The 23,795-nt window shown below is 32.1% G+C and overlaps 1 protein-coding gene and 1 pseudogene across 1 annotated transcript in view; one reads left to right on the forward strand and one right to left on the reverse strand.

Moving 5' to 3' along the window:
* LOC118205525 (uncharacterized) overlaps nt 1-10,663 on the reverse strand; it is a 59,267-nt gene extending 48,604 nt beyond the window's left edge. Inside the window, exons 1-2 of the mRNA XM_085814302.1 lie at nt 10,545-10,663; nt 2,929-3,102 (exon numbers count right to left, since the gene is read on the reverse strand). Of these exons, the coding sequence (XP_085670428.1) occupies nt 2,929-3,102; nt 10,545-10,592 (222 nt within the window). The 5' untranslated portion in view covers nt 10,593-10,663. The remainder of the gene's footprint in view (nt 1-2,928; nt 3,103-10,544) is intronic.
* An 11,060-nt stretch (nt 10,664-21,723) lies between these two features.
* LOC146997831 (polyribonucleotide 5'-hydroxyl-kinase Clp1 pseudogene) lies at nt 21,724-22,980 on the forward strand (annotated as a pseudogene).
* The last annotated feature ends 815 nt before the right edge of the window (nt 22,981-23,795 follow it).

Genomic DNA, 23,795 nt, shown 5'->3' on the forward strand with positions numbered 1-23,795 from the left:
TTTATTATGTCGAATAAAAGAAGCTATAATATTTTATTTAATATTTAACACAGATGTTTATTACTTTCAGAAATTTCTTATTTTATTAAAATAAAACATTTTTTCCCTTGAGGAAAATACTTAGGCAAACCTTCCCCAAGCGATCCAGCGAAATAAATGCACGTATAAGTCTTTAATTAAGTTTTTCCGTGGCAATAATTTGTGATTAAATTATCTCCCCCCCCCCTGCCATTTGATTTTGCTATTTTTAGAAACTTTTATTTAGTTCATTCATGACGTTTGTCAGTGCCGTGAAATTTTTGTCATGGATTTTAAAACTACTACTTCCTGATAAGCTATTTAGTTCAAATTTTGTAAACACACTGTTTGTGGATGACTATACAGTGTGGTGAAGGATGTTTCTTAAAACTAGATTTAGATTTTTTTTTAAATTTAATGCTGAAATGATTTTTCGCTCATATCTTTGTAAAACTAAAAATATCAGAATTTAAAGTCTTTAAATTATTTTTAATTAGAATTAAACTGAAGGACATTAGCACCCGTTTAGGCTGGTTCTTCAGCCGTACCCAGATGTTCATGGCTATTAATGTGGGTATGCGCAATAAATTCAAATAACTTTTAAATAAAAATTAGTCTGAACGCCACCAGTACTACGAAGGCGATAGATCAACAACGACCGACAGTTTGATGCTAAAGAAATAATAATAAACAAAGGGAAAATCAACACAAGTAAACTTGCAGAAGCTATGTAGATTTACTTACATGCATTTCCTTATATTTATTATTGTTCCAAGTTTAATTTATGTTATCCTGATTCTATTGCTTATTATTGGTTTCCTTAGCATCTAATTTTTGGGGGTAATCTTTTGTTACTTTTCGATTAAACGATGAGATTGTGGATGACAAGCTATGATGCTGCTAGCTTTGAAACCTAGGTATTTCTCAAGGATTGGAAGAGTTCGTTGTCAAATTGTCGAGCTTGGTCGGATATTATCTTCTTTGGAATTCCAAATCTTGAAATTAAAGTCGCAACGAGAGCATTTGCGATGGAATCTGCATATTTTCGACGAGAGCATTTGCGATGCAATCTTGGGCGCGTAACGTAACGTAGCCTGTTCCACAGTCTTCCAAAGGTATCCACCGAGTGAATCTATCAATGATGGTAAGCAGATACCTAAAAGACCAACAATATCGATGTGAAGTTGCTTGAAACGTCGGGAACTTTAAATTCAGCAGCTGGAGTACGGGTATGTTTGTAAACTTTAGCTCGTTGGCATTGCAAGCATGTTCTAGGCCACAGCTGATAATCCTTGTTTATGCCAGGCCAAATGAATCTTTTTGTCACCAGCTTCGTTGCTGCATGAATTCCAAGATGGGATAAGTTATGTATAGAGAAAAATACGTTTTCGCGAAATTTTTTAGGAATATAGAAAAATGCTAAACACTTCTGTGACTCCGATAAGATTAATATTTATTTACATTTTTTGTATATCGAATTTCACAAAAAGAAAATCATTCACTGTTATTTTGATTTTTACAGCTGCTTAATGTTGTCACTCTGGCGACAGAAAAATCGCAAGCGAAGTCTCACAGATGGCGCTTCATAATCACAAATGATATCGCCACAAGCGTTTACAAACAGAAGTATATATTTAAATTATCAGTTAATATTTCAATTTGAATTTTTCAAAAAATATTCCTATTTTATGTTAAACATATTCTATAAGTAAAGTTGAATAAAGTAGTTTGTAACCGGTGATTAGTCGTTATTAGTTAGTCATTGGCAGTCCAGTCCCTAAAGGCCAGTAAAGTAAAATTAAACATGAGAATACTAGTGACCTTTAAGGCTATTAAATTCATTAAAAATTTCATTACATTTAAACCATTAAATTCACTGATTGCAAGTGACTTCGGGTTGACAATAATCGAAATGCAACTCTTTCAAGGCACGTGGAGGATAAATCATGACTGCGTAACTTAACGTAGCCTGTCTAACATTCAATAATTATAAATACTGAGTTCTTCTTATTGTCTTCAAATAATGAAGCTGGAATAACATTTGAGTTTTTTTTTTTTTTTTTTTTTTTTTTTTTTTTTTTAATTAAGAACATTAACCAGTACCTAAGGTTCCTTTATGTTAGCTAACCAGATATTTTATCTTTTGGATCTCTGATGACACTTCTCCCTTCCGTTTTCTCGCTAGAATGCAAATTAGTTCGCGTGTGTTTAAGGTTGTGCTCCCTCTCAAGACCACGCTACTAGGTTGTTAGATAAGATGAAATGTGTAGTTTTCGGCCTTGCAATGTAATTGCCGATATTTGATATCCACGCCGGTTAAATTTTGAGCCAACTTACCATTCATTGATTTATGTAGCCTTCGGCAACTAACTTATTTGAATTTAAATTTTACATCTGAACTTACTGTACTTTAAGTTATCTCGCCACCAGTAGTTGGCTGATTTGTAAGCACCAGGTGTGCCTTATGTTCTTCTTAGTTTTAAATAAAAGAGTCTTTTACATCTCATTTTCAGTTGGCATTTTAGACTTAGCGATCATTCGCTACCAGTCTATCTAAAGTTTAATTACAGTTTATCATTTCTAAACTTATAAACACAGTTTATCATTTTTAAACTTATAAACACAGTTTATCATTTCTAAACTTATAAACACAGTTTATCATTTTGAAACTTATAAACACAGTTTATCATTTCTAAACTTATAAACACAGTTTATCATTTCTAAACTTTATAAATAAACTACATTTTATTTCAGTTTACAATGTTGGCTATTCCGTGGATACTCGCAGTGACTACAGTAAGCCTAGTTCACTTTATTTATTTGGTACTTTTCTTTATAGATGTCCGTATGATAAAGTTTTAATTTCTTTTTCTTGTGATATGAAGTAATAAAAGAAAATAAAAGCGTTACCAGAGCCGCAAGATAAAACTCATATTGATTATCAAATTCTTGCTTCCAGACACTTCTCAGCTTATCACGGTTCGCATAAAGAGTAACCTTGTGCTTTTCATTTTGACTCGGTTTTGAATTAGAGCGACGCATAAATTCAGTTTGAAGTAAACAGTAATTAGCACGCCCAGCCATCTGTGAAAGAAATTTTGAAAATTAGGAGCTTGAAAAGAAATTCTGCTTCTACGTGAGCATACTGTTAATTATTTTCTTTTGATGTATATCTAAGAAAGCTCGAAAAATTTTATCGTTCATTGTTCACCAATTTCACATAGCCCATGAGTCTTAGATACTTAAAACTGGGCGAGAAAGTAATTTTATATTAGAAGTAGATTTGAATAAAAGTCTGTTTTCTAGAACTACCTGACACTGGTCCCGCTTCTTCAGGAGCAAAAACATCTTTACAAAGACGGAATTAGCGGACAGTCATTTTTTATGGAAATCAATAACAGTAAAAATGAACGTTTTGTTGTTGTGATTTATCCCGCCTGATTTACAGTAACATCAGATCAAGTCTTTGAAATCAGAGCAAGCCCACGAAATTCATGATGACAAGAGATCAAAATTGCTACTGTCGTTGACAAGAGCCTGGGGCACCCCACAGGTTACAGTACGACTTTGCCCAGTTCCACCCCCCAGTTTTGACGGGAAGTACCATGGAGGTAGGAAAGGGAGGAGGGGCCATTCCGCGCTAGAAGGGAAGCACTGCTTTGAAGCTTGGGTCACCAGACGGGGTGTTCTTTGTTTACATTCAGAAGCTCGCTTGACAAGATTCTGATAGTATTTCGACACACGACAGTTCCATAGAAATCGAAAAAGGGACACTCTCGCATGAAAGAAACATTCATAGTGTGATGGATAATAGCAATTTGTATAGTTTACTGACATTTACGCAAAAATCACATCTTGGTTATTTTTCGATAACTAACAACAGCGATTTTGATTATGAATTTGTTTTATAAAATTCTAAGCTGTTGCACTACAAAAATATAGATTTTAAGAAAATTTCTAAAAGAGATCTGCCAAAATTTATTTTCTAGAAGATTTGAAAAGTTTGAAACTTGATGGCTAAATGTAAATATAAAATTATGTATGTTAAAATATTTGTAATTAGGCACATAGGTCAGATTAAGTTTTTATTAAATAGAGTAACGCATGCAAGGGCTGTCTGCCTAAAGAGAGAGATGCCATCGTGGAGGAATTTTGAAGAAAAACTGACCTTTGAGTGTGTATTAAAAATAATACTAATAATTTTCATTCAAATTATATTCATATATATTTTTTATGTAAAACTGTCGGGTGTATGCTAAATTAGTGTAAATTACTTTACACGAAAAATATAGTGAATGCACAGAAATTAAAGATTTGCGCATGCCGGAAATGATAAATAGGAAATATGTATGGATATTTATGCATGTGCTTGCAAAAAGCATGTATCTGCCTTTGACAAAATACTTAAATATTCATTAAATTACTTATAAATGTATTTGAAATGAAGAATTTATTCACTTATAAACAACTGTGAAAGTACTGTGAAGAAATCTAATGATTAAATGTATCTAATTTATAATGATTATAAATGTTATCTAAATATATAATAACCTTAATATTGAATTGTAAACATAAATTGAAATCCTGTTGACAAATACGTTATAAAACTATTTAAGCGAGAATTGTTCGTATTGGAAAGCAATCTGTTAAAAGGTATTGTAAAGCAAATGCTATGAAATGCGCACTTAAGAACGTAATAAAGAGTTTTGGAATATGTATTGTTGAAATGAAGGGTAAAAAAAAAAAAAATCTGATAAGTATAATTAAAAGAATTATTCCCTTTACATTTTATAATAACTCAGTTACAAGTTTTAAATAATACTTAAAAAAAAAAAAAAAAAAAAAAACTTATTTTATTCCCTTTTAGAAATGTTCAGAGAAAGTCAAATACTATTTAATACCTATTTAATTATTAGAAATTAGCGAAATACTTATTTAAAGTATTTCGCTAATTCCTAATAATTCTCTAATTTAAAATGAACCGAATAGAGCATTAATTATAAATTGACTTACATTTTTCGATTTAAAAGAAGCCAAAAAATCATGTCATATTTAAGAAAGTATTTTAGGAAGAAGCTCTATAAATAGAAAAGAAATAATGCATAATTTTAATATTAATAATACAATAAACTTTGATCTTAATTTTTGTACCTTAACTGAATAAAATCGAATTACCTTAATTTTTTTTTCTAATGTAATTAACGAAAACTTGTGAAAATATTTCATTCAAATTAAACCATTCTGAGAAAACTGTCCTTTGAAAAGTATAGCATTTAATTCCGTTCAGAATGAAATGTTGTTTAAAAATATGTTGTTTTCACATACTTAGGACTCTGAAGTGTTGTAGAAAAAGAAAATATATACATTTATATGTTTTTCATAATGACAATTTCCAATGTTTAATTTCTACAAATAATATAGTACTTAAATACATAAAGATGATAGTGTCGGGGACGGTTACTCGAGTTTTACAGGATTTCTCTACAGTAATTGATTTTTGCTCCAAATTGAATTGACTAAAATGCTTCATGAGAATAAGTTCTTTGAGTAGCAACTATTCGCGGAATTATTTGGCCTGACTAGAATTGCCGGTTTGGCTTTAACTTATAACTCTAGTAAAGACGAAACACTTTCATATTTACGTATTTTTATCAATTATTGTTCATTGAACGGGAGTTGGTTTGTTCCCCTTGAAAAGTCAACTAATTTCCGATCAATGACAATAATTACATATTTTAATTTTTCCTTTTACAATTGAAATAATTTTCTTCGTGATGATTTAACTCCAGTCCCCGTTAAAACATTATTAACATTTTGCTTTCAAATTACTTCAAAACATCTTTCAAAATATAACTTACCAGTATGGATGCACACTTTTAAAATAATTCTACTTTAATTAAACTTAGGAGATAATATAATCAATTAATCAATACTGTTTAGGAAATAAATTATTATACATTTATATGTATATTTGCGACGTAATTACAAAATATTTACACCCGAACGCGTCAAATCCCATAGAACTCAATGGTAAATGACCCAATGTTTTGGTCACCACGTAGGGATCGCCGGTGCTTCAGAGCAGAGTACGGAGAAACTTGTTTAGGGCGACTCCATCTTACTTCCTACCTCCATGGGAAGTACCTAGGGAGGGACGAATCCGAGGCTCTCTCACCTCTCTTCCCCTACCAACAATCTCTCGAAAGGACTTTTGGCTCACCGCACATTTAGAGTGTTCCCATACCGCACAGATACTATACATTTGCAAACATCCATGCCTTTTCCGGGATTCGAAAGCGGGCCCTTCCGTACGCAGTCAGCGTTGCTAATTACTATCCCGTTTGGGTGGCAAAAATGAACGATCCAAAGAGGTAGAGATAATACATAAGTAAAATTCAGCATCTTTTTTTGTTATGTAGAAATATCTTTTTTTATTACTTAAAATAATCTATTACTATAAAATTTCAGTTTTTTTCTGCTTTGTTAATATTTTCCTCAATTGCTGCTTTCATTTTTGCTTAAATTCGCTCATTGATTTTCATATAAAATGGTTGCAGCTTGCCCCTAATCTATAATTTTTTTAAAAAATTTTTATGCTGAGGAAGACTGCCCTATGTCTGATGGCCCTTAAAATTTATAGGACTTTTTTTTGTTTTGTTTTGTTTTGTTTTGTTTTCCTAGGTGTAAGTTTTATTTTGGTATATTTTGCTTCCAGTTAAACCTTATACATTGTAAAAGGATACCATAATTATGATTTAGTAATATGTCCACTTCCAAGAGACAGATGGCAGAGCATATAATGCATTCTAAAACTTTGTTTGAAAGCATGGTTGCTTAGTTCAAACTTGTGAAATGAACGTTTTTCTGTCATATTAAAATGTCCTCCGTTTTCTACTGGTACTTATAAATTATATTTTTGAAAATTAATTTTAACGCTATTATTATTTTGCTATTATTTATTTATTTATTTATCATTTCGCTATTACTTATTTAACATAATTATTTTGAAGTAGGTAAAGTCATTCATTCAATAAAGATTCGACAGTTTTAAAACACATTTTCTGATCTGATTATACAGAAAAAATAAAGCACTTAACAACTGAATAAGAGGCTGGAATAAAATTGATTAAAACAAATAGGAAAATTGCAATAAACTCAATCGGATCTCATTTTCCCGCATTAAACAATAAGATGCCTCAAAATAAATATATGTATAAAATAGATATAATGAAATACGTATATTTTATTACGTATTTGTAACATATATATTTCTTTATTTTAAAAATAACTTTGTTGTAGTAGCTGTAATTTCTGTCAAAATCCAGATCTAAATTAGATATCCTGCTGCAGATATCTTGCCTGACTTATGACTTTGCTTATCTCTCTGTTTTGCTTTCTTTAGAATTTAACTGGCCCCCCTTATGTCCATATTTTGTACACAACACAATTGCAGACAACACAACATTATAAAACAATTTGCTATTGACTATTATGAATTATTTGTTCAAATAACAGTAAATATCAGGTTCCTATTTACGTGTAAAATAAATCTGACAAATCTATTTCAAATTTTTGAAAAATAAAATTGTATTAATTAGTTATTATTTGCATTTATAATTTGAACTAAGACATTAATTATTATTAAATGAATTGTAGTTTTTGAATAACACGTTGAATAGTTCCTCCAAGATACTGCTGATACTTATAACGTCTTATAAGGTGCTTATAACGTCACCCAAAGGAACAAATGTAGATTTGGTTACATACACATACACTTAATTTATTAAATCCCATAGACATTACTTTAATTTATTTTATAACAAAATCCGTTGAAATTGTTGTTAATACAGTTTATATGCTTCTGATAAGTTAGACATAGAGTTGAAGTAACTAATGACGCAATTGAACAATTTAATTTAGAGTTTTATCTTTTAATTTAGAATCGAGGTAATGTGTAGTTTATAGCAAAAAGATAAAAGAATTCAGACTATCTATAAATATTATATAATATCACTTAGATTATTAGAACTAGAAAGTGCGCCGGTGCATCTTAATTTTGATATAATGCCTTCATTATGAGAATCGAAGAAGGAAAACAGAAGAAAAATCTGAATAGAAAGTAGAAAAATGTTTGCTGGTTCTCCCCCCCCCCCCATGAAAAAGTTAGATCATTAGCAGAGTGAAATTTGAGTACTTATTTATTATTAAGTTTCCCATGCAATTCAATTGATGGATTTGTTCCCAAAATGATAAAATTATACAGGCTCCCTCTCTCCCCGAGTGTGTGTGGGAGGGGAGAATAAAGAAATCTGCGTACATGTGAAAGGAATAAAATTTTTTATAATTATGTGCTTCTCTTTAAAAAAAAATTAAGGGGTTTCAGCAACCCCTATACCGACAATGTTAAATTGGCCATTTTCGATGTACCTTTTCTCAAAATCTGCTGTAGATACACTCTTGAAATTTTTTGTATAATTAAAGGGTGCTACTTTGGTAGACGGTTGCACGGATTTTGGCGATTTTTCTTTTGGCGAGTAATACGACGTATGGTAAACCCATTGCTGGATAAATTATTTATGGTAACGGATACTTTGTTGTCATTTTATTTAAAAAATAATTCGTGTTATTATGCATAAATTCCGTATTTTAAATATTATTTATGGCTTCTAAATATTAAAAATCAATTTAATTTTGCATTTTTATTTGAAATAAAAATTTTATTGTTTATGATATTTTATGAAATTTTATGCTGTGGATGATGTAATCAATGACGTCACCTTACTTTAAAAGTAATTGGTTATAATATCTATAAATTTAATGTAATGTTTTAAACCTTATTTATGGCTGTTAAATATTAAAATACAATTTAATTTTGCATTTCTTTTTTTAAATGATTTTATTATGTATGATTATTTAAATAATTTTAATTCTAGGCGTGATGTAATCAGCTCTCTGATTGGTTATAGAATATTTGTGTATTAACGAGCTGTATTCAGCTCCGTGATAGGTTGCTGAAAATTTGTGCCTTACCGCACCATTTTAAAATTTAATTCATATCTTCGAATTCCTTCAAATATGTTTCCTTCAAAGATGAATGTTGTTTTTGATAAGTACCAAGAATTATTGGTATCGGAATCAAAAAATTGTCCTTTGAGACCTTATTTTTGCCAGCCTGGCTTTCCTAATCAAAGATTTATTTATAAATTCTTACAAGGGTCAGAGGAAATTTATTTTAAGTTTTTGGAGGAAATCTCGCTAATTGCTTCTTCAATGAAGTGCGAAAATGTAGATCACAGGTGAAGATCGTTAGAAGAGTCGATTCTGAGGACGGCCGTATATGGTATTGTGGTCAAGTTTGAAGAAATAATCGCTGTAACGGTAAGAAAGTATTAGACATTCCTCCTTTTTTACCGAAAATAAACTAATTGCTGTCATTTTAGCTCTAGTGTACGAAGCGTTCTTATTTACTTATTTTAAAGTATTAAGTAATATTTAAATATTAATTCTTTTAAACGTTGGTATGATGGTTTTTAATTCGATATTCAATTTACGTAATATTTTAATCCAATTAAACGTTGGCGCAATGTTTTTATAGCGGTATTTTTATTCTATTTCTGTGCTATATGTAATAATGTTAATTTAAGTAATTCTTTAAGTAAGAATTTAACCTTTCTTTAGTATTTTATACTCGTAGTAAATGCATTTATTTACATTTGCTTGCCATCTTAAAAAACGTTTTCAACAAAAAAATTAATCCATTATTTTTAACGATATTTATTTTTTTAAAGTTTCAAATACTTTACTATGCGGAAAATAACGTAAAAACGGCGTTTTTCAAGATGGCTGACGATTGTAAAAACCGCGCCAACAATCGCGCCAAAGTAAATCGCCAAAAATCCGTGCAACCGTCTACCAAAGTAGCTCCAATTAAAGGACCGAAATAAGCTTTTGAAACATTTTGAATTTTAGAGTAATTTGCAGAATATTTTGTTAGGCATAGTAAAATTTAGCACTTTTCTCACACAAAAATTTTTTTAAAAAATTTTTTTCCCTAAGTTTATCACAAAAAGCTCATTTCAGTAAATATTAAGAAACCTAATAAATAAGCCATAAAAATTTCAGATACCTGTGAGCAGTAGTTCCTGAGAAAAGGTACATCGAGTGGAGAAGAACACATTTTTATGTAAAAATCCTCATTAATCAAAGCAGTCGAAGACAAATTAAAACTAGATTTTTTACAGTTCTAATTTTCATAGAGATTAAAGAATGGTATCTTTAGAAAGATAAAAGTGTAGAGAATTTGAAAATGCAAAAATCCGAAATCACAATTTTTTGAAGATTTTAGGGTTCCAACACTCCTTAATTGCGTTAGACACATACTGAGCGAATACTCTTGAATAAATTGCTACTACTATGCAGCTTCTCTATACAGAAACAAGATTAGAAGATGAGTTTGCAAATAAAGGTTGTACGACAGTATTTTAGCGATTTGTCTGTATCTCAATTCTTAGATGAAAACAACTAACCTTAATACTCCCGATGAGAGATATAACATGAAATATGAGAAAAATCATGCATTCTTGAAGATGCTTGCAGCAAGATGGTAGCAATGCTTTAACGTTGTTTAATATGAAGAACCACAAGCTAAAATGAAAAATTTTATGACAGTGAATATGTTAAGCAATAAAGGCTGCTTTTTTGTTACTATGGTAACATAGCATCTGTAAAATGAACGGTTACAAAGGAAAATATCATTTTATATTATCAGTTATTATTTTTATTTTGAGCTTTGCAAATATTATTCCTGTTTCAATATTAAAAATACCGCATTTAATAAGTAATCATTAGATGAATTACATTAAATAAAACACCGAATTTTTACTAAACAACAGATTTCGATTTACACTGTAAACTCCAATAAACTTAAGTGTAACATTAGAGAGAATTAAGCTTCTTCTTAGCTCTAAAAAATTCAACGTATAAAAAAAAAAAAAAATAAATAAATAAAAAAAGCAATCAGGAGGAAAAAAGAACAATATACAATAAAGAATCTGAGCAACAATTTGCATAACACATATACAAAATTACACATTACTAACATTTAGGATCGCCCTTGGGCGTTTACTGAAATTGGGGTCCCTAGTATCATAACAATAGTTAACAACCACAGAATTGTCCAGAAGTTCCTGCTTATCATAAAATGCCCTAGATAGGCGGCAATAAAAATCACAAAGATCCTCTATTCTTAACTCTTTACGAATTTGGCTATTCCGAATGTACCAGGGGGCATTACATATCATACGCAATACCCCGTTTTGGGCAACTTGTAACTGCCTTCTCAAACTTTTGCACGAGTATGCCCAGACGAGGCATGCATAACTAAGAATTGGACGCAACATGGTTTTGTAAATGAGCAACTTATTATCAATAGATAGAACACTGTTTCGAGCAATTAAGGGGAAGAGTGAAGCTTTACTAGCTTGAAACTTCCTGAGAATATGTGTAACGTGTGGGTTTCATGTAAGAGATTTACTGAGGATCACCCCAAGATAAGGGACCTGCTTGACCCAGGGAATATCCACACCATACATTTGCAGGTGAGTCGGGAAATTCTTCTTAGTAGTAAATAGTATGGCATGTGTCTTGTCGACATTCACTTTGACTTTCCATTTGGTCAGCCAAGTCTCTAGCGAGTGGATGTGGTGTTGTAGCTGTTGTATTGCTGAACTAACAAATGCACTTTGCGTAAGGATCGCTGTGTCGTCTGCATACATGGCTAGTGTTGTGTTGTGTGTAGTGGGGATGTAGTTCACGTAAATATTGAATAGGGTAGGGCCCAGAAGGGATCCCTGTGGAACACCAGCCCGTATAGGCCGGTTTGTGGATAATGAACCAGAAACATGAACGACAACGTGTCTACCGGTTAGGGAAAATAGAACAATATAGAATAAAGAATCTGAGCAACAATTTGCATAACACATATACAAAATTACACATTACTAACATTTATTTTTGTTTCTCTTGTGTGTACATGTATTCTTCTGTGAAATAGTTGTTAAAAATAGTTAATTATGTATGGTTTAGTAATTAGGTACTTAAGGAAAAAATATGTATTTAACTATTAGCAATTATGAATTTATACTCTTGCTCATTTAATTATTTAGCACATTCAGTTATATTTCTCATAATTCGAAACTTTTATCATGTTATTCGATGAGGGGTAGGGCTATGGCGCCCAGGCACCCTGGTGGTTAAGCACCGCAGTTCAACGTATAAAAAAATTCATTACGAATTTTAAACTTAGTAAAATAATACCTAATGGAAAACTGAGTTTGTTTTTCTTCTTCCTCTCCTCTTAAATATGGCACGCTAGAACAATAAATTATTAATTGTAATCTGTGTCTAGAAGAAATGATAAGAGCTTTTGATATTGTTTAGTTTGGCCTACTACTGTCTCAAATCACAGCCAGATCCTTTTGATGTTTGCCGCCGGTAAAATCCAATGAAAGTTGTTTTGTGGAACGAAGATCCTGAATACTGAGTTGAATCATATGTTGCCATTTTTGTCCACGTAATTTAACGAATTTCGTAATTATCTGAGAGCTTTCTCTGCGGGAGGGTAAAATGCTACTATCCGATTACTTACTCTAATATCATTCACTTTTATCAAACATTTTTTTTAATTTTGTTTTGTTTTAAAATTAATTTGTTTTCATTAACTTTATATTTTCGAGAAATTAGTTGACAGATGACATAAAAAACTAAGATCAAGTATATTGTCATCTTTTAACAAAGTCTTAGCTAGTATCACTGATGATAGTGAAAAAATTTATTAAAACTCAGTTTTAATTCTCAAATGATTTAGTAAAAGAAATTTGTCAGTGTAAATAAATTAATAACTATGTGTAAAACATGAATTCGTTTCATACCAAACTGGAACATTCTTTTCACACTGTGTCATTGATATAATTATTTAATTATAATTCATAAATTTTAGCTAACATGGATGAATATTTTATCGGGTTTTAATGAAAGTTTTCCGCCACCGCAAATGTATGCGCAAAACAGTTTGTTATGGTGTGTTTAATTATATTTTATCAAGCGGTTTTTGGCATTTGAAAGATAGAGACTTGCTTCGGAACACTGTGTTGCGAAATTTGTAAAAAAAGTATCGTTATCATTAAGTTAGTGCTTAAAATGGAACTCTCACGCTAACAGATTAGAACCATCATTTACATCCAGGTCTGTTGCAAAAAGTCAGTAACAGAATGTCACCAAATCATGTGTATAGCTTTAGGTACTAGTGTTGTATCATATGACACTGTGAAGATTTGGTACCGAAAGTTCAAAAACAAAGACTATAACTTTTAAGAAGTAGAGCGCTTTGGCCGGCCTACTGACGTTGATGAGGCCTGCCTGTGAGAACTTGTGGAATAAGATCAGTATGGAACTACTCGAGATCTTGCTAAGGAGTCAGACGTTAGTGTTATGTCCATTAGTCGGGCTGTAAGCATCCCATAAACTTGACATACAAGTTCAATCGCTGGGTGCCGCATGAACTGACTCACGCAGATAGGGACAGAAATGTTCGGGCTTGCCCTAATCAGCTCGAATATCAAATCAAAGACAAATTTCTGGCCCGGATAGTCACCTGTGATGAAAGGTGGATTTACTTCAACAACACAAGCCGAAAAGGGGGTTGGTCTGTGCCCGGTGCGCTCGTCGGCAGCGTCGTGAAGCGCAGTTTGACTGACAAAAAGATCATGCTTTGTATCTGGACCAGTTCGTCACTTATGATGAAATGTGGATTTACTTCAACAACACAAGCCGAGTTGGTATGCGCCCGGTGAGCCTGTTGCCAGCATCACAAAGAGCAATTTGACTAACATAAAAGATAAGGCTTTGTATCTGGTGGGATTGCCGTGGTATTATCCACAAAGAGTATCTGGAAAAAAGGTAAAACCGTCGACAGTAATTTGTACAGTGAGATGCTAGTCCATGTTGACGATGCTATCAAAGTAAAACGTCGAACTAAGTTCCGGCCCATCAAGATGCAAGACCACATGTGTCTGCATTCACCGGCTGGACCCTGTACGAACTCGAATGGGATCTTTTGCCACACTCAGCTTCGACGTAGCTGATTTGGACTTCTGCCTTTTTTCACACCTGGAGCAACATCTTGCTGGTGATATCTTCCATTCTGCACAGGACTTCCAAAATGAGGTTAATCTGTTTTTAGACTCGCGGCCACCTAATTTTTGGAACTATCAAAACGTCGGCAGGAAATTATAGATTTGGTTGGGGATTAGTATGTGCACTAAAGGTACTGCGTTCATGTTTTTTTCTAACTTTATTAAGAATGTTTTTGGCGGAAAACTTTCGTTACAACGGATATTTTCAGACATTATCTGTGAACCTGATAATAATGGAATAATGCATAATGGAATAGTACCGAATATTCTTGCTCTTTGTAGTTGATAGCAAACAATTGTATATTTATAATGCTGAACAAAAGAGGAAAAAAAATCCATAAAAACCCATCAAGAAACTTATCATATAAAATACAACTTCCATAAGGTATTTTTCCCACTTTCCTAGCGTGCCTTCGTAGTGTAGTGGTTCTGCACGCTGGGCCGGTATTCCAGAGGTCCGTGGTTCGATTCCTGGCGAAGGCGATTGCTAGTTTCTATATAAAGTTTATTTCTCCCCCTTTTCTACGTTCCTTCGTGGTGTGGTGGTTCTGCACGCTGGGCCGGTATTCCAGAGGTTCGTGGGTCAATTCCCAGCGAAGGCGTTGTTAATTTTTCATCTTTCCTGCTTCCAAAAAAAATCCGAATTTCTCTACAGTGGCGCCCGAACTAAAAGGGTGTTGGATGAGGTTTCTGCACACTCAGGATTTGGTGATTGGGTCCCCTAAAAAAACCCAGTCGCCCTTTAAAAAGGGGAGTATATAAGGTATTTCTCCCACTTTCCTAACGTGGCTTCCTGGTGTAGTGTTTCTGCACGCTGGGCCGGTATTTCAGATGTCCGTGGTTCAATTCCTGGTGAAGGCGGTTGCTCATTTTTCATCTCTCCGGCTTTTCTAATTTACCTAATGTCTCTACAGTTTATCTCACCGAATACGTAACCGTTTGCTATTCAGTTACACAGCAAGATATAAGTTCCGGGTTTCCTATTTAAAAGAATTCTTTTTCGTAAAACATTTCTCCTGTATGCGTGCTACTACTGAAACCTGAAATTCTTGTCTTTTGCAGTCTCTGGTTTAAATCACTATCACCAGCTTTTAGATATGCATTAAATTACCTGTGTATGGACATATAGTTATATAAAATAAACAGGTATCAGAAATTTATATTCTCGAAATGGAACCCTTTTTGGTTTGGTATTTTTTTATTATGGAAAAGCATGCGAGGGCTATCTGTTTAAGGGGAGGGATGCCTTCATGGAAAAAACCTTCTAAGAGAAACTGGCTCGTATCCATGTTTCAGATAGGAAACCACAAACCCCCTTCCCATGCAGCCAACCCGTTCACCGAGAGTCAAACTATCAGTGTTCAGTGACTTTACCACTCGGGCGCTAATGGGACTCTGGGAAGAGAAACTATATGAGTTGTTTCAAGATGCTCAGTCTATTTATTATTTTTCAATTCAGTCATTCAATAGATGCAGGCAAGATTAAGGACTTTTCCAGAGATAGAAAAATTGCACACATAATAATATAAATAAAACTATTTAACCTATAGATTGGACATAAAAAATCTCATTAAAGAGAAATATAGTTATACTTTGACATTCACTCGAGAGATAATGCATTTTTTAGCTTTACTGAATGTTACGTAAAATATTCTTATCGAACTGAACACCATTAATCCTGGAAGTCATTATCAACAAAAATCCTGTTAGGAAATTTTATGACAATTTGCACGGAGCTGAAAGTACATTCTCAAACTGGGCAAATGATGACAATAAAAATAATTTAGTTTTATGATTTACTTTATTTTCTATATATTTTTCCATGAAAATCCCACAGCCTAAATTTAAATACTCTACAATTTTTTAAATATATTTTAAGATACTTTACGGATTATTAGGCGCAATATGGCAAATATTTTCTCAGAACAAGTATCAAATATATTTATGCAGTAAATGATTCAGATAAGCACTTCTTTGAGGTTCAACTGTTGGAAAATTTTAAAATGCTCGAAGGAGCATGCGTTAATGTGAATAAAAGATTTTCAAAAATCAAAGTGAAATTCTTAAAATTTCATTACGTAAGGATGCTTAAAAGAGATGTTAAACATAAGTAATAGACACATAACGCTATTTCCGAATTAAAAAGTTTATATTGGTAGAAACACAGACAGATCTGTTATTATTTAAGCATATTAGAACGTTTCCAAAAGAGAAAAATTACGGAAGAGGTGTAGAGACATTAGGCTACTTTTGGAAGCAGGCAAGATAAAAGATTAGCAACGCCTTCGCCGGGAATCGAACCACGGTCCTCTGGTATAACGTCCAAGCGTGCAGAACCACTACACCACGAAAACACACTAGGAAAGCGGGAGAAATCCTTACAGAGGTAAAGAGCAAAATGAAAATTGAAATTAAGCATGATTAAAACAGATTTGCTGTACTAGATGATGTAATTACGACATTAAAAATCAAATACAACAAAGACTTTTTGGAACATAATAAAATAAGCAAATGAAATGTTTAGTTTATACAAGTAAAACTGATAGTATGAGTTTACAGGTTAAACTAATAACAAAATGATAGTTACCTAACCAAATATATGTCTGAACTAATTAATTCACTCCGTTTCAGCAAAGTGTCTGTATAGAAATATCAGTAACTCTGTATTCGTTTTAAGATAGATGCTTCAAAAAAAAAAGGGGGGGGAACAGTTTTGCAAAAGAAAAAGTGCTTTTTCAGCTTATCCTAAATGATCTCTATGAAAGATGAAAACTGGTACTCAAAACAGATATCCCAAAAACATTAACATTCATTTCCGTTCTGAAACTTTTCAGTCATCTGAAAAGTAAAAATGGCATTGTTTGGAGAGAGACAAAAACCAAAATTATTACATAAAAGAAACATCAATATTTATTTAATTTTGGAATACTTTTAATAACGCCGAGCAGTTAACCAAGGGTGAAAAAAAAACTCAATATATAAGCTTAATAAATAGTACTTAATAACCTAATAGCAGAGTTATTGCATAGAAAAGGAGCAATAATATTTAAACAGTTAATTGCTTTAATTAGTCAAAACGGTACTTTTCCTTTTTTCCGGCGCAAGCGATAAAGTCGCTAATAATGGTACAACCGATGCCAAACGGAATATTCTCGCTGGTAACCTTTTAGACCTTATTCAAATAGTTCAGTTTTATGTCTAAAGCCATTTTCGGCAATTAAATCAATTAGGATGCAATCACAGCGCTTACCCGAAGCCGAAAATATAGAAAAGGTAAAGTCAAGGGTTAAATTCATCAATTCTAATGAGAATGCATTAGCGAAGTAAAGCACTGCAGTTTTACATAATTTCTGAGTAAGCTATTGGTACGAATTGAAGTATTTCTTGCATTTAAACTTGTGTTCCAAATTAAGATTTAACTTGAAATTAATGTAAACAATTACTGAGAGCATTGTATTTTTGTAGAGTAGTATACGTGAGATGAAATCGCTTTGGGTCACGTGATATGAACCGGCGAAACAGGATGTTGAACCATGAAAGCATAGTAAATTCTTAAATTAATGTCTTTTTATAAATTTATTGTCTTTATTTATTGGCTTTTTATAAAATTTTAAGCGGGTACTTTTCCGTTTTGCCGGCGCAAGCGATAAAGTCGCCAATAATGGTACAACCGATGCCAAACGGAATAATCTCCCTGGTAACCTTTTACGCCTCATTTTCAAAACAAGTCGCAGCTTTTTCTTATCAGATTGATTGTTTCTTTCAAATCACAGCGCTTACCTGAAGCCGAAAATATAGAAAAGGAAAGTCAAGGTTTATATTCATCAATTCTAATGAGAATGCATTAGTGAAGTAAAGCACTGCAGTTTTACATAATTTTCTGAGTAAGCTATTGGTAAGCATTGAAATATTTCTTGCATTTAAACTTGTGTTCCAAATTAAGATTTAACTTGAAATGAATGTAGATAATTACTGAGAGTATTATATTTTTGTAGAGTAGTTTACGTGAGATGAGATCGCTTGGGGTCACGTGATATGAACGGGCGAATTAGGATGTTGAACCATGAAAGCATAGTAAATTCTTAAATTAATGTCTTTTTACAAATTTATTGTCTTTATATAAAGTTTTAAGCGATATTAAAATGTTTATGCTTTCAAAAAAAGAATTCTTAGAACTAAAATTTTTTTAATATTTTTCATGTGTATACTGTATGTTGTCGCCAATAAAGTCTGCTTGGCGAGATTTGCGCCGGCGAAACGGAAAAGTACCTTTAAGCGATATTAAAATGTTTATGCCTTCAAAAAAAGAATTCTTAGGACTAACATTTTTTTAATATTTTTTGTATTTATTTGACGGAAAAGTACCGTCAAAACATTAACCAAGCATACGAAGACAACAAAATATGCTTTTTCTGTTTGTTCTTCAAAAACAAACTGGTACTCAAAATCCAAACTTAAGAGCCACAGTTTTAGTATACGAGTAATATTTAGACTGTATTCAGTGTGAATAATGGAAACTGATCACTAAAAACTAAAATATTTTTTGCCAACAATCACGTTCAATTTCCTGATTATCGCATTTTAGAAGAGTCGTTTTTCGAATATTATGATAGCGTTTATGAGAATAAAGTAATAGGAAACTCTGTTGCAATAAAATGAAAAAATAACCAATACCAAACTTAATAGCTGTAAGAGAACAGATTTCATTAGAATGCATAAAATTTTAAAAGGAATTTCTGAAATTAATGTAACAAATTTTATACCTGAAAACTTGCAGTTTAATTTGAAAACAAAAGAAAATAAATAAAAATTCCTGTGTCATAAAAATCAATATTTTCAGGAAAAAGTTCTTTAAATGTTCTACCTTTAAAACTATTGTTATCGGTTTAGAGTGTAACATTTTGTTTTGAAGGTGAATAAAAGCAGTTTCCTTTGATAGTACAAACAAGCGACTAGACTGAATACGACTCATTATTTGACTACATTTCTCTGAAATCAGGTCATAAATTATCATTAAGGTATTGTTACGAATTTCATATTTATTTAGATATTTTTAGTAGAATTGTAATTAAAATTGTTTTATTTCTCCTTGCAATGCAGCGCGCGACGAGTTTTAAGAGAAAGCTACGCCGAAAAAATAAAACTACAGGCGCGCGCTCATTTAATGTTTTAATAGTTTAAATTATAACTATTGCGTGATATTGTACGAATATCTTTGAGGAAAAATCTAGCTTTTTGTTATACTTCTTGTGATAAGAATAAATTTTATTAGCATTTTATCGACTAGTGCATTCAATCTATTATGAACCCGTACGTATGTAACAGTATTTATTGATTTCCTGAACATCCTTTCGGAATCTGAAGTAGGCGAATATGCTGGCTGGATATTTGGTTTTCGTAGTTTTTCTCATACGTAATGTGAATAGAAGCCAGTTTCCAGTAGAAAATCCTCGATGAAAGTATCCCTTCCTTACGCTGACAACCCTTGTGAGCTTTGCCATATGAAATTAACCTAACCTAAAGGTAATAACTTTATTGTAGTTTGACTTTAAGAAAGCTTTCAAATTAAAAAAAAAATCTACAAATTTTAGAATTTTTTCTTTTATAACTATAATTATATTTATTTAATTTTCATTAATGAATTGATTATTTTCCATCCATGGATAAGTTTAATGCTCACCTAGATTACGAGAAATGTTTTTCTAAATTTAAAAACATACTATGGAACGAAAGATAGTAGTTAACTCAGGATTGTTAATTTAACTGAGCATGATATATGTCTGAAGAAGTTTGTTAGTTAATCTGATCCATATCCTCCTAGATAATGCCTTCATGTGGGACTTTTTAAGGCAGAGTGGCTCATATTCCCTTATAAATGGAGAATACCACGAAAACGTTTATGTAACCAAACGGTTCACGAAAATTTGGACAAAAATATGGGGTAACGTTCGAACAACAGCCTTGCCTAGCGAAAGTTTTGTTCCTTACTATCCTCACAATTTAGTTATTAATACCCTTTGCTATATGGCGTTAACAGTGGTTGCCTATTGCATCATGCATGTATAATTGTCAAGAAAAAGCTGGTTATAGCGCCTCATTTCACAAATTAGAATTTCTCCATATTTTTATTTTTGAAATTGAGATTGATTTTTAAAAATTTAGCATATTTATCAAGCATAATAATTATAAAGCTATTGCATGCTTTCAGGGCTGGATATTTTTTTAGCTTAAAGTTTTATCTAGAGCCATCAAATTTTGAATAATGTATTCCTCCACCTGAACATGGGCATCTGGACGGCTGAATTTCGAATTTGTTTTAATCTATTTCATATTTGTAAAACTTTAACGAATTTTGATTAACAAACTCAACGAGTTCAGAGAGAGCAAGCACTGTACGGAAAATAACAGTTTTATCTCCAAATTCTAAAGATATGCTGTTTTCAAATGTATGTGGTTTACAGGCGAAGAACATGATATTCAATAATAGGTAACACACAAAACGTTAAAAAAAGGTTCCTTTTGGGCGTAATATAATATCTTAATGCTTCTAGATTTTATTTTACCTTTTTGCCCCCTTCATTACACTCAGAAAATTTTATGCTACGAATTTTATAAATTACTAAAATAAATATTCCACTTTAATGTTAATAAGTTAATGATGATATAAATCAAATAAATGATTGTTTTGTAATATTATTATAGTTTTGAAAAGCACTGCCTGAAAATGGTCATTAAATTTAAAAAAAAAAAAAAAAAGTTATCAGATCTTGTTTAAATTTACCTTATTTATTTCAAAGCATCACGTACTATCAATCTTATTTAATTTTACGTTATTTGTACGCAAAATTAAGTTCATAAATTTTGTGCCTAGAGTTTTTACCGTTTTACCAAAGTAAAGATGTTTGTACAAGAATTACGCGTGAAAAAAATGTGCGAAATGCAGTAAAAAGTGCTTTAATGAGCTATATTAAACCTATTTGGAAAAAACTGTGGATTCATAATCCCATCACTATACAACGTATCACATTTAATAATTAAAAAGAGTTATGTTATACAAACGCCATACTCTTTCTTGCCGACATGTGGGTAACGCGCGCCCCGCCCACTGGCTTTGTCTATCCTCTTATAAGGTCCATGATGGCAACCATAGTCTGATCTACCATAATAAGCTTTTCCTCTTTCATTTCGTGTTAAGGCTGTTCTCCGAATAATATCTCAAATGTATGTAAATGTAACACCAGAAAGTATAATGAAAAAGGCTGAAGAGTTCTGAAAACTGACAGTAGCTATGAAATGAAATGCAAAACGCTAACCCTTAAAAAAAAAAAACATAAAGTTTACCATCACTTGTTGGCGAAAAAAACAAATGACGCATGCGCATTTCTTTCAGAAAATTTTCTGTTAAGCAGGATACGTTGACACCGATCATTGTTTTGAAACGGCATATGTGGTGTCGATGATTGTTAGTGTATTTGTATATACGTACGCAGTGTTGTTTGTGGAAGAAAAGTAAATGGAAGGAACACATGATGACGGTACAATATTTAACCTTAATATTGAAAATGAACTGCGTTTTACTGTCGGAGATCAAGCCGCTTCACTGGAACTCCTCATGGGTTTCGCCGAAATATTTGGCGCAGAAATGGTTAATAATACTGTGTATACATTTTCTCCATTTTCATCAATATCTGTATTTTCGTGGCAAGGCTGTAAGCTTAAATTGAAAGGTAAAACACAGGCAGCTTATGTTGTTTCGGATACTCTTCAAATGATTCATGTGCATCTTCACGCGTGCTTAGAAGAACGTCGTATTAAAGCTGAAGCCGAAGATGCTAAAGGACCTATTTCTCTTGTTGCAGGCCCTGTAGATGTTGGGAAAAGCACATTTTGCCGTATTCTTTTGAATTATGCTGCGCGATTAGGTAGAAAACCTATATTCATTGATCTTGATGTTGGCCAAAATGTTCTTTCAATTCCAGGCACTATATGCATTCTCCCTGTGAACAAACCAGCAGATATTATAGATGGATTTGATCAACAGGGTCTTTCTGTATATCATTTTGGTTATAAGAGCCCTGGACATAACATTATGCTATATTTTCTTCTCCTGAAAAAGTTAGGCCATTCATTGAATTTACGTTTAAGAAATGCTAACAAAGCCATCCGTTCATCTGGTGTAATCATCGACACTTGTGGATGGGTAAGAGGCCATGGTTATAATTCAATAACACTTGCTGCTATGGCCTTCGAAATTGATACATTGTTTGTTCTTGAGGAAGAAAAGTTATATACTCAGTTGAAACGTGATATGCCTTCATGTGTTAATGTTGTATATATTCCAAAAATTGGTGCTGTTAATGAAAGAAGCAGAGAATTAAGATCTAAAATGAGAGATGGGCGAGTTTGGGAATATTTTTATGGTTCTCAAACCCCTTTACAGCCACATTCCTTTCAAGTTAAGTTCAGTGATATAGATATTTTTAAAGTAGCAACTCCATATGTAAATTTTTCCGATGATGTTGCAGATATCTCAGAAATGAACCTCAGACCAGTGCAGATTGGAGTTGATCTTGTAGATCAAGTTCTTGGACTAAGTTCTGCTGACAGAGTTGATGAAGACTTAATGATAACCAATATCATTGGTTTTATTTGCATTACTGCTGTAGACATGGATCAGCAAACTGTTACTGTTTTGTCTCCTCAGCCTAGTCCACTGCCGAAAAGAATACTCTTAATGGGTAACATAAGACTAAGTGAAAGAAACATATAAGAATAGAGAAGGTAATAGGAACTAAAGTGGCTTGTAATTTTAATAAAAAAATTTCTTTTTCTTGTAATTTATTGTGTTTGCATAGATATACTGATCAGATTAAACAGGGAAAGCATAGGTAGTAAAGTGAAAAAGAGAAATTTTTTTTTTTACCAATCAAGCTGCATAATCATTTGATACCCTATAGTATTTACCTATTTATTTGCCTTTAAAGTTTCAGAGAGTTATTTAAGAATATAAAAATTTAAAGCTTAAAAAGAGATTTTGTAACCTAATATTTATATGCAAATTTCATTTTAATATATGGAACAATTTTAAGCTAAGCACTTGCAAGAGGCCAGTTATTTTGGGGATTAAGCCGTGACAGAAATGTCAAATGATAACGATAAATATCACAAGAAGGTTTTCTTTAAAGTTTTTTAATAATTTAAGAACAGATTTATAATACTGAGTATGTTACTAAAATCAATGCTATTTAATTTATAAAAATGCTACGTATTAGATTTGATTATTTCATTGAAAGCTAAATTTTGAAAAACATTTGAGTAAGGGGATTACTATCTTTGAAGTTATTTCTATGAGGAAAATGTATAAATAGCAAGGAATATATATATGATATATATGTGTGTGTGTGTATGAATGTACCATATATTCCAGCCTATAATGTGCTCTTTTAATACAAAAAATAAGATTGAAATTTACGAGTACACGTCATACGACAGATATAAAAATGATAGATTTAAAAATAAGAAAAAGATGACCATACAAAAACTAGATTTCTACATGTACTTGTTTATTTAAAAGAAGTGATACAA

This window comes from Stegodyphus dumicola, chromosome 4, assembly GCF_044657685.1.
Source record: "Stegodyphus dumicola isolate Sdum_Otavi_A_Nest chromosome 4, ASM4465768v1".
Classification (NCBI taxonomy): domain Eukaryota; kingdom Metazoa; phylum Arthropoda; class Arachnida; order Araneae; family Eresidae; genus Stegodyphus; species Stegodyphus dumicola.